A 14,747-nucleotide genomic window follows, 5' to 3' on the forward strand; every position below is an offset into this window, starting at 1 on the left:
TAAGTGAGAGCTTAGGCTAAATTCAGCCTATTCAATTTTCATATGCTTTAGGTGAAAATTTTTATTGTTCTTTTAATTTTAAGCTAGCATTTCAGCCTTTGGAAGTTTGAACGAGAGAAGAATTTTATTATACATTTTGTTAGGTTTTGAGTTTGTAATGTTGGCAAACCATGACAAAACATGACAAAAACTAAGTCTCATTGGTTTAGAATGGTCTACATTGAAGTCCAAGACAAAAACTCAAGTTCGGGATGAAAAAAAATGAGTTACAAGCCGTTTCGTTTGATTGGTACTCGATTGGTACTTGTGATTTTCAACCAATCGAAAATCGCATATCAGCAAAAATCAGCAAACGTAAAAAGGCCATAACTTGACCGTTTGAAGCCCAAATCGCAATCCATTTTTTCTAGTATTTAAAGGACATTATAAGCTAAACCTAGGTAGGTTTTTGAGAGTTTTTTTTTTTTTTTTTTTATAGAGATTAGAGTGCATCTTGTGCCTCTTTTGTAGATCTAGGGTTTTATACCCAAAAGCTCTCTTATGTCTTCTACTGGAGTTATTTCTTGAAGAATCTCAAGATTCGGTGTTGTAGAAGTTTCTACATACAAGATCAACCTTTAAGGAGATCCAAAACCTTTGAGTGGAGTCTTAAAGTCACAAGCAGGTGAGCTTGTGTTGTTGCAAAGGCCAAGGAAAAAAGTAGTCCGTGGACTCGGAGCTGTCACGTAGTTGTGGTAGTAAGTTTCCTATTCGAGGTAGCAATAGGATGTTTTGGTCTAAGTCACTATTGTGTAAACTTCAATTATTTCTAGTCGATTTTCTTTTTACCTTGAGGATAGTTAGGTTAAATCCTCATCAGGTTTTTACCGGTCTGCTTTCCTGGGTGATCATATCGTTGTGTTCTTTATTTTTCGCACTTTACAATGATATGATATATGTGTGTTAACCTAGATCTGATTAATTTGACTAAATAATCACTTGACTAATTAACTAGGTTAATTTGGTTGTTCTTTAAGGGGTCTAAAAATGTACAAGTGGTATCAGAGCGGGTTGCTCTCTTGTTGTAGATCCTTTGTTCTCTGAGTTGATCCTTGACCCCTGTTGTCATGGATAATTTGAAGTGTCTTTCTAATCATGTTTCTGTTGATCTTATTGATGCTTGTGAAACCCTCTGTAAGGAATTATTGAAATCTATAAAAATTGCTAAAAATTTCAAGTAAGAGTTAAAATTTGCTAATCTTGAAAAAGAGGAATTGGTTGTTAGATTAGATGAGTCTAATAAAAAGAATGAATTTTTGAGAAATCAAATTTCCTCTCAAGATGAGAAGATGAAAAGCTTGGAACAAGAGTTAGTTGAATCTAAAACTAAAATTGAAAATTTGACTAGTACTAGGCTTGGTGTTGATAATAGAAGTGTTTCTATTTTTCTTTAGTCTAAAACTGAGAAAGTTTATGTCCCTCCTTCCAATAGGAATAATAAAGAAAAGAATTATTTTGCTAGGTTAGACAAAGGTAAAAGTTCTGATGTAGACGCTGATTTTTCTAAACCTATATCTAAACCTACTGTTAGAGAACATAATAAATCTGTTTTTGTGCCTGTCTGCCACCTTTGTGGTGGTGTTGGTCATATTAGACCAAATTGTTCTTTGTTGAGGCAAAAACCCGAATCTGAGACTAGATTTGTTGTTAAGAATACTGATGTTCCTAAATTTGTTCTTCTTTGTCACTTTGTGGTGTCTCCAATCACATTCATTCTAATTGTCATAAATTAAAATTTAAGCATTTTGTGTTTCAATCTAGGATTTGTGATGATATTTCTCCTGCCATAAGTCCATATAAATTGTTTCATATTTTTTTTGAAAAATTTGAGCTTGTTGGCTTGTGAAAGGAATTTGCAGGATTTTAGTCTTTCTCAGAAGATTGGTGTAATCCTTCAAATATACTCTGCTTCACATGGGTTTTCACCTACAAATGAGTTATGATATCTCTCAAATGCAATATAAGTTATGATATCTCTCTCTTGATTTAGAACATGCTTGACATTGTGGAGAAACTTGAATAGTATGTGTTATATAAGTGTTAAACTATTTCTGATTTTGTGTGAGTATGTACTAGTTTGTACATGTACTCATGGGTTAATTAAGAAATTGTTATTTCTTGTTTGTGTACCCTCTATAGCTTAGTTAAGCCTATCATGCATAGCTTTGCATTGTTCATTTAGCATAATGTGTGCTTTTCTAGTTTTGGTCATAAATTTTTTTAACCAATAAGATTTTTAAGTGTTTTGCATTATTTTTCTTGGATTTGTAATCAAAGCTAGTCAATCTATTTTTGCATAACATGTTTATGTACCTTGTTTAGCTTGGATGAGCTTAGTCATTGCACTTTACTAGTTTGAGTTCTGTAGTGCATGTTGTGTGGGAAGATGTTTATAGTTTTTGATTACTTTGTCTTGATCTTGAAGTCACATGCCTTTCATTGTTGGACTTGATCTTATTGAGAAAGGCATAAATAACCATCTTACCACTGTTTACCAGCCAATCATGAATACCTTAATGCATATCATAAGATTTTGTGCTCGAGAAAGTGTAGCACATGCACAAGAAGAACATAAGGTGTAACATCGGTTTAAATGCTAAAACTGGTGTGTACATCATTGGGTTGTAATTAATTCAATCAAATAAAATTGGTGTGTACATTATCCTACTATTTTAATAAGTTTCTAATCAAATAAAATTGGTGTGTATATTATGAGGCAAATCAAGAAACTTAGATGATTGCAAGCTTGTTTTCTAGGAGATATGGGAGTTATATGATGTAACTCTTTAGGTGATAGTCTCTTTCAAATTTATGTGATGAATTTTGTAGAAATTATGATTGAATTCTATTCACATATCACCTCACATGTATCTTAAGGTTTTGCTAGTTGCACACACTACACAAGTTACTCTTTGCTAAACTTGGTATATGATATTGTGTGTGAATTTGTTTTGGCCATCCAAGATTACATGTTCCTTGATTTTAAAGAAAAATGTATTTAGTGTTTGAGCTTTAAGGAAAAATTGATTGAAAATCTTGTTTTTGGAAGATCTAGGTTGAATTCAAGTGTTTTTGAAAAACTTTTCATCTCATACTCATGCATTTTATTCATGATACAATGTACTTTGAGGAGTTTATGCATTAAAAAGCTCTGTTTTTCAAAAAAGTGATTTTTCCAAATTTTTGATTGATCAAACCTGTTGCTTGACCGATCGAAATTGCGATAAAAATTTTGGTTTGAATCTTGCTAGCTCGTTCGGTGCTCAATTGATGCTTGACCAATTGAAACTGAAAAATTTTCAGTTTTTAAGTTTTTGACCAAATTGTTTTTCATGCATCATTTCTGTTTAAGATTCACATGCATTGCATTATTATTATTATTTATTTGTACCCGTCTTGCAGTTTTGCAATTATATCTCTCATTATTTTCACACATAACATGCATACACTTTGCTAAATTGGGCACTCAACTTGATTTAAAAATTGATTGATTAATTTTTGAGTCCTTTGTACATTTTAGTAGATGCTATTTTTTATGTGTGAACTGCAAAAAATAATTTTCTTAAGAGATCTGATGGATCATCAATGTGCAAATATTTTCTCTACTCATGCAACTATTTACGGGTCATAGTGTCAAGTTTGCATATACTGAAAGAGATAATATTTGTGTTCATGTGTAACCTCAAAATTTTTTTTGAGTTTGGTTTGTGTGTTTTTTTTTTTATCCCCACCTCTTAAATTTTCCCCAAAACTATTTTTTCTAAAACCTGTTTTGTTTTTCCTATTTTTATAGGGGGAGAAAAGTTTTTTTTTAACCTTTGTGTTCTTCGAGGGAGTTGATACTATTCATAGGGGGAGTTGTCTCTATTTTCTATAGAGTTGAATTGTTTTGTGTTTCCTTGATTCTCTATTTTCTCTTACCTTTTGTTGTGTATGTTTTTGTTTACTCTTTGTTTGAGTTGTCTTTGTCAATACGTGACAAAAGGGGGGAGATTTAGATGAAATGAGAATATATGGGAATCTTGTTTGTTTTGTTTAGGGGGAGTTGAAATTGTTTTTGGAAGGGGGAGAATATAAAAACTTTTTGATGTATCTAACTTAGGGGGAGAGTTAGTTTACTTTTGTTTTTATATTGTGTTTCATATTATTGTTTATATGTCTTTCTTTCCAAAAATGCGGTGATGTGTTCTTTTGAGTGTTTTCAGGAAAGACAGGTACATTCTGATCAAGACCTTCTATCTCTTCTTGCAACTTCTAGGTTAGGAGTCTTAGATTGGGATTTGTGATGTATTTAGGCATTTTATTGTATATGGGCATTATGTTGTATGTGTGTTTTGTCACGAATTGCCAAAGGGGGATTTTGTTAGGTTTTGAGTTTGTAATGTTGGCAAACCATGACAAAACATGACAAAAACTAAGTCTCATTAGTTTAAAATGGTCTACATTGAAGTCCAAGACAAAAAACTCAAGTTCAGGATGAAAAAAAATGAGTTACAAGCTGTTTCTTTTGATTGGTACTCGATTGGTACTTTTGATTTTCGATCAATCAAAAATCGCATATCAACAAATGTAGAAAGGCCATAACTTGACCCTTTGAAGCCCAAATCGCGAGCTGTTTTTCCAGTATTTAAAGGACATTATAAGCTAACCCTAGGTGGGGTTTTGAGAGTTTTTTAGAGAGATTAGAGTGCATCTTATGCCTCTTTTGTAGATGTAGGGTTTTGTACCCAAAAGCTTGCTTATGTCTTCTATCGGTGTTATTCCTTGAAGAATCTCAAGATTCGGTGTTGTAGAAGTTTCCGCAAATAAGATCAACGTTTAAGGAGATCCAAAACCTTTGAGTGGAGTCTTAAAGTCACAAGCAGGTGAGCTTGTGTTGTTGCAAAGGCCAAGGAAAGAAGTAGTCCGTGGACTCGGAGTTGTCACGTGGTCGTGGTAGTAAGTTTCCTACTCGAGGTAACAATAGGATGTTAGTGTTCTAAGTCGCTATTATGTAAACTTCAATTCTTTCTAGTGGATTTATTTTCTAGTGGTCTAATTCACTAGGTTAAATCCTCTCCAGGTTTTTAGCGGTCTGCTTTCCTGGGTTATTATATTGTTGTGTTTTTTATTTTCCGCACTTTACAATGATATGATATATGTTGTTAACCTAGATCTGATTAATTTGACTAAGTAATCACTTGGCTAATTAACTAGGTTAATCTGGTTGTGTTTTAAGGGGTCTAAAAACATACACATTTATTATTTTCTTTGTTAAATTTGTTGTTGCATAGCTCCCACAAAAATTTAGATCCAAATAAGGCCTTCAATAGATGATCTAAACCTCTGAAAGTATAGTATTAAGCACAATGAATTAGTTGATATTGAAAATCACTTAGGCGTCAAGAATTTTATAGTTCAACTGTTATTTTTTTATATTTCTAACAAAAATATCAAAGATTCACATTTTTCCTTCCCAGTGATCAAATTATAATAAAAAAAAGCCACTAAAAAAAAGTTGAAAAAAAAAAAAAAAAAAGAATACCACCAAGACATTTTTAGTGGTAGTGCATGTTCCTTCATCCATGTGCCAAATTTTATCTGGTCTACACCATGTGTATAATGTCATACACAAAACAAACCAATCTACATATTCAAATATAATGTCATAGATAAGTTCAATCACACCCCCAATTCTATCATTTAATGTAAAATGATTACAGACACATAATAGATATATCAATAATTTAGTCTTAATTGATGCAAGAATACTATGGCGGACTAACTAATTATCTCCCGCCATCTAAAGGTTTCAATACTTGGTTTATCATGCTATCGTACCCTATACTGGTGGAACAATTTGTGTCAACATCAATGTTGAATGATTGAGTAGGTGCACTGAGCAAGTACTCAGTCTCTTCTGTATAGACATTAGCATTTCCCCAAGGATGTTTTTCCATGATAACCAAGCCCTCTAGTTCCATTGCCACTTCCTTCATAGGAGGCCTATCCTCGCCTCTCACATTTAAGCACCTTTTTGCAATATTAGCAACTTCCTTTAGTAGCTTAATATTACCCTCATTGACAATGTTATCCTCAAGAATTTGAAGTAGGCGGTCATCTTTTATTGCAGAAACAAAGTACTTTGCTAGATTTCTGTCACTTTCTGGCATATCGAAAGAAAGTGCCATCCTACCAGTCAGAAGCTCTGCCAAAACAACACCAAAACTGTAGACATCACTTTTTTCTGTTAGCTGACTAGTATGGAAGTATTCTGGGTCCATGTATCCGAAAGTTCCTTGCACCAGTGTGTTTAATTCTGTTTTATCAAGAGGAATCAACCTAGAGGCTCCAAAGTCAGACACTTTTGCTGTGAAGTTATCATCTAATAATATATTTGCAGTTTTAACATCTCTGTGTATGATTGGCACAGAAGTTGCAGAATGCAAGTATGCAAGTGCTCCTGCAGTTTCTGTTGCAATCTTCAAACGCTTTTCCCATGAAAGTAATAATGACCGACCATTATCATGAATGTGCTCAGAAAGAGTCCCGTTTGTGATGAATTCATAAACTAGTAAGGGTACTTCTGTTTCCAGACAACAACCTAATAGCTTAACCACATTCCGATGGATAATTTGAGTAAGCACAGTTATCTCATTTACGAATTGTTCAACCTGGCTCTGACTACCAATTTTAGACTTCTTAATAGCAATCACTTTGTCATCTGGTAATATTCCTCTGTAAACTGTTCCATAGCCTCCATGGCCAAGGACTCTCTTCTCATCATAGTTGTTGGTGGCTATTTCAAGCTCTTCTGCACTATAAATTCTGGCTGTCTCCATAGAGCCGCTGTGACTAGATAGTTTCTGTTGGAGTAGTAAGCCCCCATTTTGTTGGAAGAATTTTTCTTTGAGCTTGATGAGCTTTCTTTTTTTCAGTCCCCAATATATCAATGAACCTCCCACAAGTAATACTAAAAGGCCAACACTGATACCTGCACACATTCAGTCGTGCATTTTAACGTTGTAGAAGTTTTTAACATTTTTATATATCTCGATACCTTTAAGAACTAAATATTTAACATATGTATCATATGAAAATGACTCAGTTAATATTTGAATTACAATGTAGTTAATGACTACCACATCAGAATATATTTTCCATTGACTCTCGATTGTGGTTCACCAGTTCATGCCAACTTACATGAATCTTAAAATTATAACAACTAAAATAGAATTGGTGAACCAAAATTTTGAATCGGAGTCATTTTTTAAAATCTTAATATTCTTTCTTATTTGAGAAGCAGCCAAATTAACCTGGAATTTTGATGTTATCCTTATTGTGACTGGTAGGGAGAAAACAGAGAAATAGAGAATGGAAGCAATGTTTAAGTTGGTTCGGCCTATTAAACAACATTCCTCTACAACGGATTAACTATCTTTACTATATTGAATTATTTATACAAAAAACCTAATAAAGTGTATATATATGAAAACGTTAGGCCTAAAGTTGGTACCTTATCCTAAAATCACCATAGTAGTCCGTGAAATTCTACGAAACCACAATTTAATATATTTACAGTATATCTTATTGTATTTTAGTATTTTCCCCTCAAACTCCAGATGATATCTTAAAGATAACTTAAGTTTAGAATTTAGACTTGTAAAGAATATCTGACTAGATTGGACCAAGTAAGATGTGTAGATGACCAATATCAATGTGGAATGGAATACACGGAACAAATGTCAACAGCATTAGACAACATGATCAACAGCGGATAGATATCAAGAAATGGCTGCTATGGTTTAAATGATGATGGTTACACCAGTGTCTGTTTAGTAGCTATATTGATTATAATGGATTTTTGGTTATGTTGGAGGGTTCTTGAGATGTGGGAAGGGTTTTTGAGTAGACAATGATTGATATGTAACAATTCTTGGCCGGTTATATTTTTCTTAAAATACAATAATTTATTTATTAAACATTCATTTGTATTTCATTATCAATTTATATTTAATTATTTTAGCATTGTTGATTTAAAGAAAAGAACCACAATTTCTTCCTTATTGTGTATATATAGTTAGCTAGTTAGTTGTTTATTTAAAAAGTTTCTGTTTACTTCAAACATGGCTCAAGTATTGCATAAATTTTGTGAAATGAACCAAAGATTTAAATGAGCGAAATGTTTATTTGAATTGTAATTTTATGATATGTTGATATATGATTTTTGGATATTGGATATATTTTGGAAGTTAATAATACAATTTGACCATACTTTGGATCCCATCCAAGAGGTATACATTGGTAAATTTTTTCAAGGGCTTACCACCGACTTACGTGTGGTTATGCATGCGTCTTGTCATGGAGATATAGTGTAACCATAGTTATAAAGATTATTAAGTACATAGAATCTTATTAGATTTCACATCATTTCAAGTCCAATTAAATTTTTTATGTTTTTGGAATTCATTGCAAATTATATGTTAATTTTCAAACTAATGAGATACAATTTCTAAGCCTATGAGTTTATCCTAAAATTTTTTTATTTATTTACTTGTATATATGCTTAATGTAACTAGATGGGATTGTGGCTACTTGTTGAGCTGTGAAACTCACCACTTTCTTTCTCTATTTTCAAATTTTAAGTAGTAATAGGTTTGCGTTATCGGAGAGGTGGTGCCCATAAGAAGAGTAGTAGGATTTGATACTAATGTTTGTGACTATTGGAAGATTTGAAATTTTCACTTTTCTGCCGGTTGTAATAGTCTAGGAAATTTCATTTAACTATTGAAATATTAGCCAATTGGAATTGTTAATATTTGTTTATGAAAGAATAGTCAACAGAAGTTCTGTTTGTTTTTTTAATTTCTTAAAAAAAAAAAAAAGTTTTGGCTATAAATTAAATCACAACCAACAATATGAAGATGACATATGTTTTTGTCATATGCAATATATGTACATTACTTACTGAAAGGACCACTTTTCATAATCACTTTAACTGTAACATTTAAAAAAAGAAAGAAAAAAAGAATCGATGTTAATTTTAATTGATTTTTTTCTTTTTAAAACTTGTGTTATAATCAAAGCAATTCTGTAATTTATTAAAAACCCTTTTCAAAGACAGTGTGAATTACAACTTAACTCCAAAAGTCTTTTACGGAAAATTATTAAAAGAAAAAAATGTAATACGGGGAATATATCTTATTCAACTTAGAACTAGTTTTGCTCCCAAAAAAATTGAACTAGTTTTTCACTTTTTTGCACTAAAAGTTTTCCTAAATTGAAAATAATTAAAAATCAATTACATTTTTTTTTTCCTTACTTTGTCAGGTTCTACAAGAATAAATGTGATAGTCACTCCATAAGTATAAGTATTTGTGGGGTACAGGGGATAAGAACCAAGATTTAAGTCTCTAGGAGAAAGCTTCACACACATATACATTTAAATTAGGTTAAAGTAAAATTACTATCTTGTCAAAATTACTATCTGAAGTGCTAAAATACTTTTTATATGAACCAAAAGACAGTTTCGTACATTTTCTATAAATAGAAAAGAAGGAAAAGAGAGTTTAGTACCAAAAAAAAAAAAAAAAACTCTAGAAAAATAATAGAGATTTTTGTTAAGTTGAATCTATCTAATAAATGTTATTTTTGCATAAATAATCTGTTTTATCAAATTTCCTAAATAAATTTGGAAGTTCAAATAGATTTGAAAGTATAATTTAGGTGACCACATTATAACATATGAGTTGATATGCTATTGAGACTTCCAAGTTTATTTTGGGGCTTTAGGGTTTGTTTATTTTACTTATTTAATTAGATACAATTTTATTTTAGATAAATTATTAAAAAATAAATTAATGAAAATAAGTTCATTCAGGCATAAACTACCAATATTTTCAAGATATATGGCCCGGGCGTGATGTGAGTGATGGATTGTTCAAGAAGGAATGGAATCATGTTATGGTTGGGCTTTGGTTTGTGTTTAAGTCCTAACACAACAGGGGAGTTTCCTATGGTGCATCTCTATTTATATTGGACTTTATAGCAGGTTGAGTTTGTGACCTTTGTTTACAAATTTGGGATTTCGCTATATTTGACAGTTTCGGCTTCTTTAAAATATGGGCCCAAGATTGTTAAATGGTCACCGATCCGGTTTTTGCAATGATGGGGTCATAATCACTTTAATTTCTCCGCTATCACTGCACAAGCCACTATCATTGCAAAAGGTTTGAAATTTCTCCGCTTTGATTGATTCCACAGTTACATAAGCCTATTGACTCTCCGAGTTTTGTGTTTGTCGTTTGGTTGAAATGAGTGATGGTAAATTCTACTTAAGCCTATTTTGATGAGTGGCGGCTCTAGGCTTTTTTTAGGGTTGTCATTAAAAAATTTAAATTATACAAAATTTAATAAAGCAATAACTTAAATATTTGTTATAATTGTGAGTCAAGTTATTATATAGGGAAAAATTGTTGCAATTGCAAAACTAAAAGGAGTGTAACTGTCGTCACCATAAAAAGGAACTCACAATCACAATATTTTTATTAATATTATTTTTTTAAGGAAAAATGAAATTAGCGATTATTTTATTGAATAGGTTGAACAATTTACAAATTTAAATGATTAGCGATTTTTATCTTTTTATTTTACAATAGACTTTTTGTTGAACAATTTGTTCACTTGTTATTGGTTGGTCTTGTCTTACTTTTGTTTGTTGTTATTTGGGCTAATATTTATTGTTATTATTTAAAAAATTTTTATAAAAAAAAATTTATAAAAGGGATTAAGGATTATGTTTGGGGGCAGAATTAATTTTGGAGTAATGTTACGTCCATAACATTTTTACAATAAATCTTATGCAAAAAACTATTATTGGTGGGTAAAAATATAATATCAGTATTTGGATCAAATTATAATTAGTAACAGTTTACTACATTGACTTTGTTGTAAAATTATTGTAAAAATGTTATGAATATAACATTACTCTTATTTTTGTTGAACTCAAAATTTTTTTAATTCTCAAGTTAGGGTATTCAATATTTTTATTAAAGTTGTCACAATAGGTTAGTTTAGAATATAATATTTTTTTAGCAAGTATATATATACATTGTTTTGCAAGTTAGGTGCAAGTCAGGGTGGTCCTTTGACCACCCTCGCTTGCATGTGGAGCCACCAGTGATTTTGATTTCACATCTTTGAATGAGACTTCAATAATTAATCTATCAATATTCATTAATAAATCTTTTTTCTATGGTGAGCTTATTTATAAGTTTCAAAGCATTAGCTTTTTTTTAATGAATTACTATAATTTTTAGAATTATTTTATTGTTTTTTAAAAACAAAATAGAACAATTATTTTGCAGTTTTGTTTTATTGTTGAATAATAAACTATTAAAAAGTAAGGTCCATCCAAATACACTCTTAAGTCTTAAACAGAGCAAAAACCAAATTATTAATTAGTATTTTAGTCAATTCTAGTGATTCTTTTTTGGATGAATAAGAATTTTTTATTCAAACAGGAAGAAACCTCTAGGCAGGAAACAACGCAAGCAATCGCACAGGCTACTATCCTAATGAATGTCCTTCTATAAAATATTAAATCAAATATCATTTAATTTTCTAATCCATGCGAGTATTCTATTAATGGTAATAATAATAATAATAATAGAATTAATTTTTATATACTTACCTAGTGCAATAATGATTAGGTTGGATTGGCTCACTTTAGCACCGCAACCAGTTCCGTTTTTGAACCCATCGCCTTCATAGCCCTTCGGACAATTGCAATAGAAACTCCCAGGAATGTTATGGCATTCTTTATCACAGGGGTTTGAATTTTCGCACTCATTAATATCTGGAAGACAATGCAACATAATAAATTCAGCCAATTGAAGGAGAAAAAAAAAAAAAAAAAAACCATCTAGTAAATTAAATGTATATTAGTACCATAGCAACCATCGAGGAGGTATGGGTTTCCTTGAAAGCCAGAGGAGCAATTGCAACGATATCCAGGCCTGTTGTTGGATTCATAACATGTACTATTTTCTGCTTTACATGCATAGCTTGTTGAATTTCTTCGAGCATCTAGGCATGTCTCATTCCCAACTGCCCAATCAAGCACCACTGGAACGGTATCATTCTTAAAATTTGTAAGATCTAAAGAGGAAAAGTTGTATGCATTTTCTTCCACTACAAAACCGATATCACAAGGATTGAATTCGAGTACATTGGAGTGGTTGTCAATGCTCGACAAAACCACAATAAAATCTGTTACACCTTTAGGGATAGAAGTCTGGCAGCAGCCAATGCCAGAGCAAGACCCGCTATCTACACTTTCAATGTTGTCACAGAGTGATAGGCATCCAGTCGTATAGTTCTTTCCATCTATATTTCCAATAAGCGCCAGAGTGTCACAACCAATGGCTGTGAACATGTTCCTCTCGTGTGAGATAGGAAAATTTGGAGACGTAAGCTGGGAATAACTGTTGCTGTAATCAAGCCCTGACTTGTTGTAGCAATCACGTGCTACGAATGTTGAGACTTGCAGTTCACCGTCCAGCGAGATGTTGAGAACTTGTAGATTACCATTGCCCAGAAAAGGCATTGGAGGGTTGAAAGTGTCGTTACAAATGATGAGAAAAGACTCTTCAAGGTAACAGCCCTCCTGTGTTCCAAATGGGTAGGGGATGTTAAGTGATCCACAATTCTGTATGCAGTTCGAATTTGGTTGAGATGCTGCTGTTGCTGCTAAAATTATCAACCCAAGTAACTGCAGTTGTGGAAAAAGCATTCCACTAAAAGCCATGATTCTATTTTTCTTTGTCTATGCGCTTTTGTAAAAATTGGTACTTTCTTTTGTACCAATACCCTTGAATGGCCCCTTAATAGAAGGACCTTTCGCTAGACTCAGTCCCTGATGGAGGTGTATATCGGGTTACTTGGTGACTTTGTTTCTCAGCAGAGCGATCGATTTTATTGTGTTTGGATGTGCTAAAACTTTAGAGATTCTGCTGATTTTGAAGGCAAAGGGAAGGAAATGAATACCAAGAGGGAGGTTGGATTCGAATTATAAAAGTGGCTGCGTCTGTGTTTTCTGACTTTTTATTTTTTTTTATTTTTTTTTTATTCCAACCACACTATTTGACCAAGTGAACAATGCATGAATGTGCTAAAACTTTAGAGATTCTGCTCATTTTGAAGGCATAGGGAAGGAAATGAATACCAAGAGGGAGTTTGGATTCGAATTATAAAAGTGGCTGTGTTTGCGTTTTTTGACTTTTTTTTTGTTCCAGCCGCACTATTTGACCAAGCCAACTGTGAACAGTGCATGAATGTGCTAAAACTTTAGAGATTCTGCTGATTTTGAAGGCACAGGGAAGGAAATGAATACCAAGAGGGAGTTTGGATTCAAATTATAGTGGCTGCATTTGCATTTTCTGACTTTTTTTGTTCCAGTCGCATTATTTGACCAAGTCAACTGTGAACAGTGCATGGATGCACTGTTTACAGACCCACAAATTCCATGTTTTAGTTACTTTTTCATTAAAAATAGGTCTCAAAACACTATTTATACATTTAAAAATTATTTTACTATAGTGTTTTTAGTTTTCAGTTTTCAGTTTCAGCAAAATAAGTTCTATCCAAACAGACCCTTCAACGCCCCAAATTTTTTTTTTTTTTTGAGAAAAAAAAATGTATTATTAGTAAGCTAGTGTACAAAAAACGAAGACTGACTTACTGAAGGTGGAAAAAAAAAAAAATGTATTATTGTCTTTTTGTGCATGTCTTTTTCTTGAGGTTGTCTCTATTTATCTTAGTAAGCTAGTGTACAAAAAACGAAGACTGACTTACTGAAGGTGGAAAAAAAAAAATTGTATTATTATTTTTTGGTGCACGTCTTTTTCTTGAGGTTGTCTCTATTTAATGATTTTGAAATTCCAACCATCACTGCTATCGGGAGGTCAAAAGATGTGCGGACAAACTTGCGAGGAAGGGCAGCAATCAGACTTTGAATCTTATTTTGTATGAAAATCCGCCTGTGGATTTATGCGAGGTTGTTGAGATGGACTGCACTGGAGTTAGTTTTGCCAGGCAGTGCCCTGGAAGCTTTGTTAGTCCTTAGTTTTTCTTTTCTTTCTGTATCCATTTGACCAAAAAAAAAATTCCAACCATCTAAAATAGTAAAGAGGTTTGAAATTTTCAAAATCAAATCGAAATTTAAACAAGATCAAAGATGTAATAATTATTTTAATAATTAATAATATAAAGATAAATAATTTTTTTTTGAGATTCATAAAGATAAATAAATTAAATGTACAAAACTTAATAATATTGATTAAAATAATATAATCTTTTAAGAGATTTAAAAATATATCTTGATTAAATAATAAAGACTTAGTAGAATTTCCTTATCAATTTTTAACAAATTGTACACAATGGGTAATATATCAAAAGGTTTAATAAACTAGTTGGGCAAACTAGTCTTTTTTTTTTTTTTTTTTTTTGAAAAAAAACACACATGAGAGAGAAAAAGAGGTTTTAACACAAAACACAAACTAGTTTATCAACACAAAGGCACAAACAAACACACACAAAGGATCTTATAAAAAAAAAGTTTATTGAAAGGAAAAGGATATTATAAAGTTTAAACTTTAAACTAAAAAAAAAAAAAAAAATTCTACACAGTCCTTTTTCTTTTTGCTGTATAGTCAACATGCCCTTTTAAG

At 31.8% G+C, this 14,747-nt stretch overlaps 1 protein-coding gene across 1 annotated transcript; it reads right to left on the bottom strand.

Moving 5' to 3' along the window:
• Positions 1 to 5,646: 5,646 nt before the first annotated feature.
• Positions 5,647 to 13,156, bottom strand: LOC115959466 (putative wall-associated receptor kinase-like 16). Its single transcript, XM_031077883.1, has 3 exons — positions 11,968 to 13,156; positions 11,711 to 11,875; positions 5,647 to 7,012 (listed from the first exon to the last, which is right to left on the bottom strand). The coding sequence occupies exons 1-3, from the start codon at positions 12,824 to 12,826 to the stop codon at positions 5,808 to 5,810; spliced, it is 2,229 nt and encodes a 742-aa protein (XP_030933743.1). The 5' UTR covers positions 12,827 to 13,156; the 3' UTR covers positions 5,647 to 5,807.
• Between the last annotated feature and the right edge of the window lie 1,591 nt (positions 13,157 to 14,747).

This window comes from Quercus lobata, chromosome 9, assembly GCF_001633185.2.
Source record: "Quercus lobata isolate SW786 chromosome 9, ValleyOak3.0 Primary Assembly, whole genome shotgun sequence".
NCBI classification, from domain to species: Eukaryota; Viridiplantae; Streptophyta; class Magnoliopsida; order Fagales; family Fagaceae; genus Quercus; species Quercus lobata.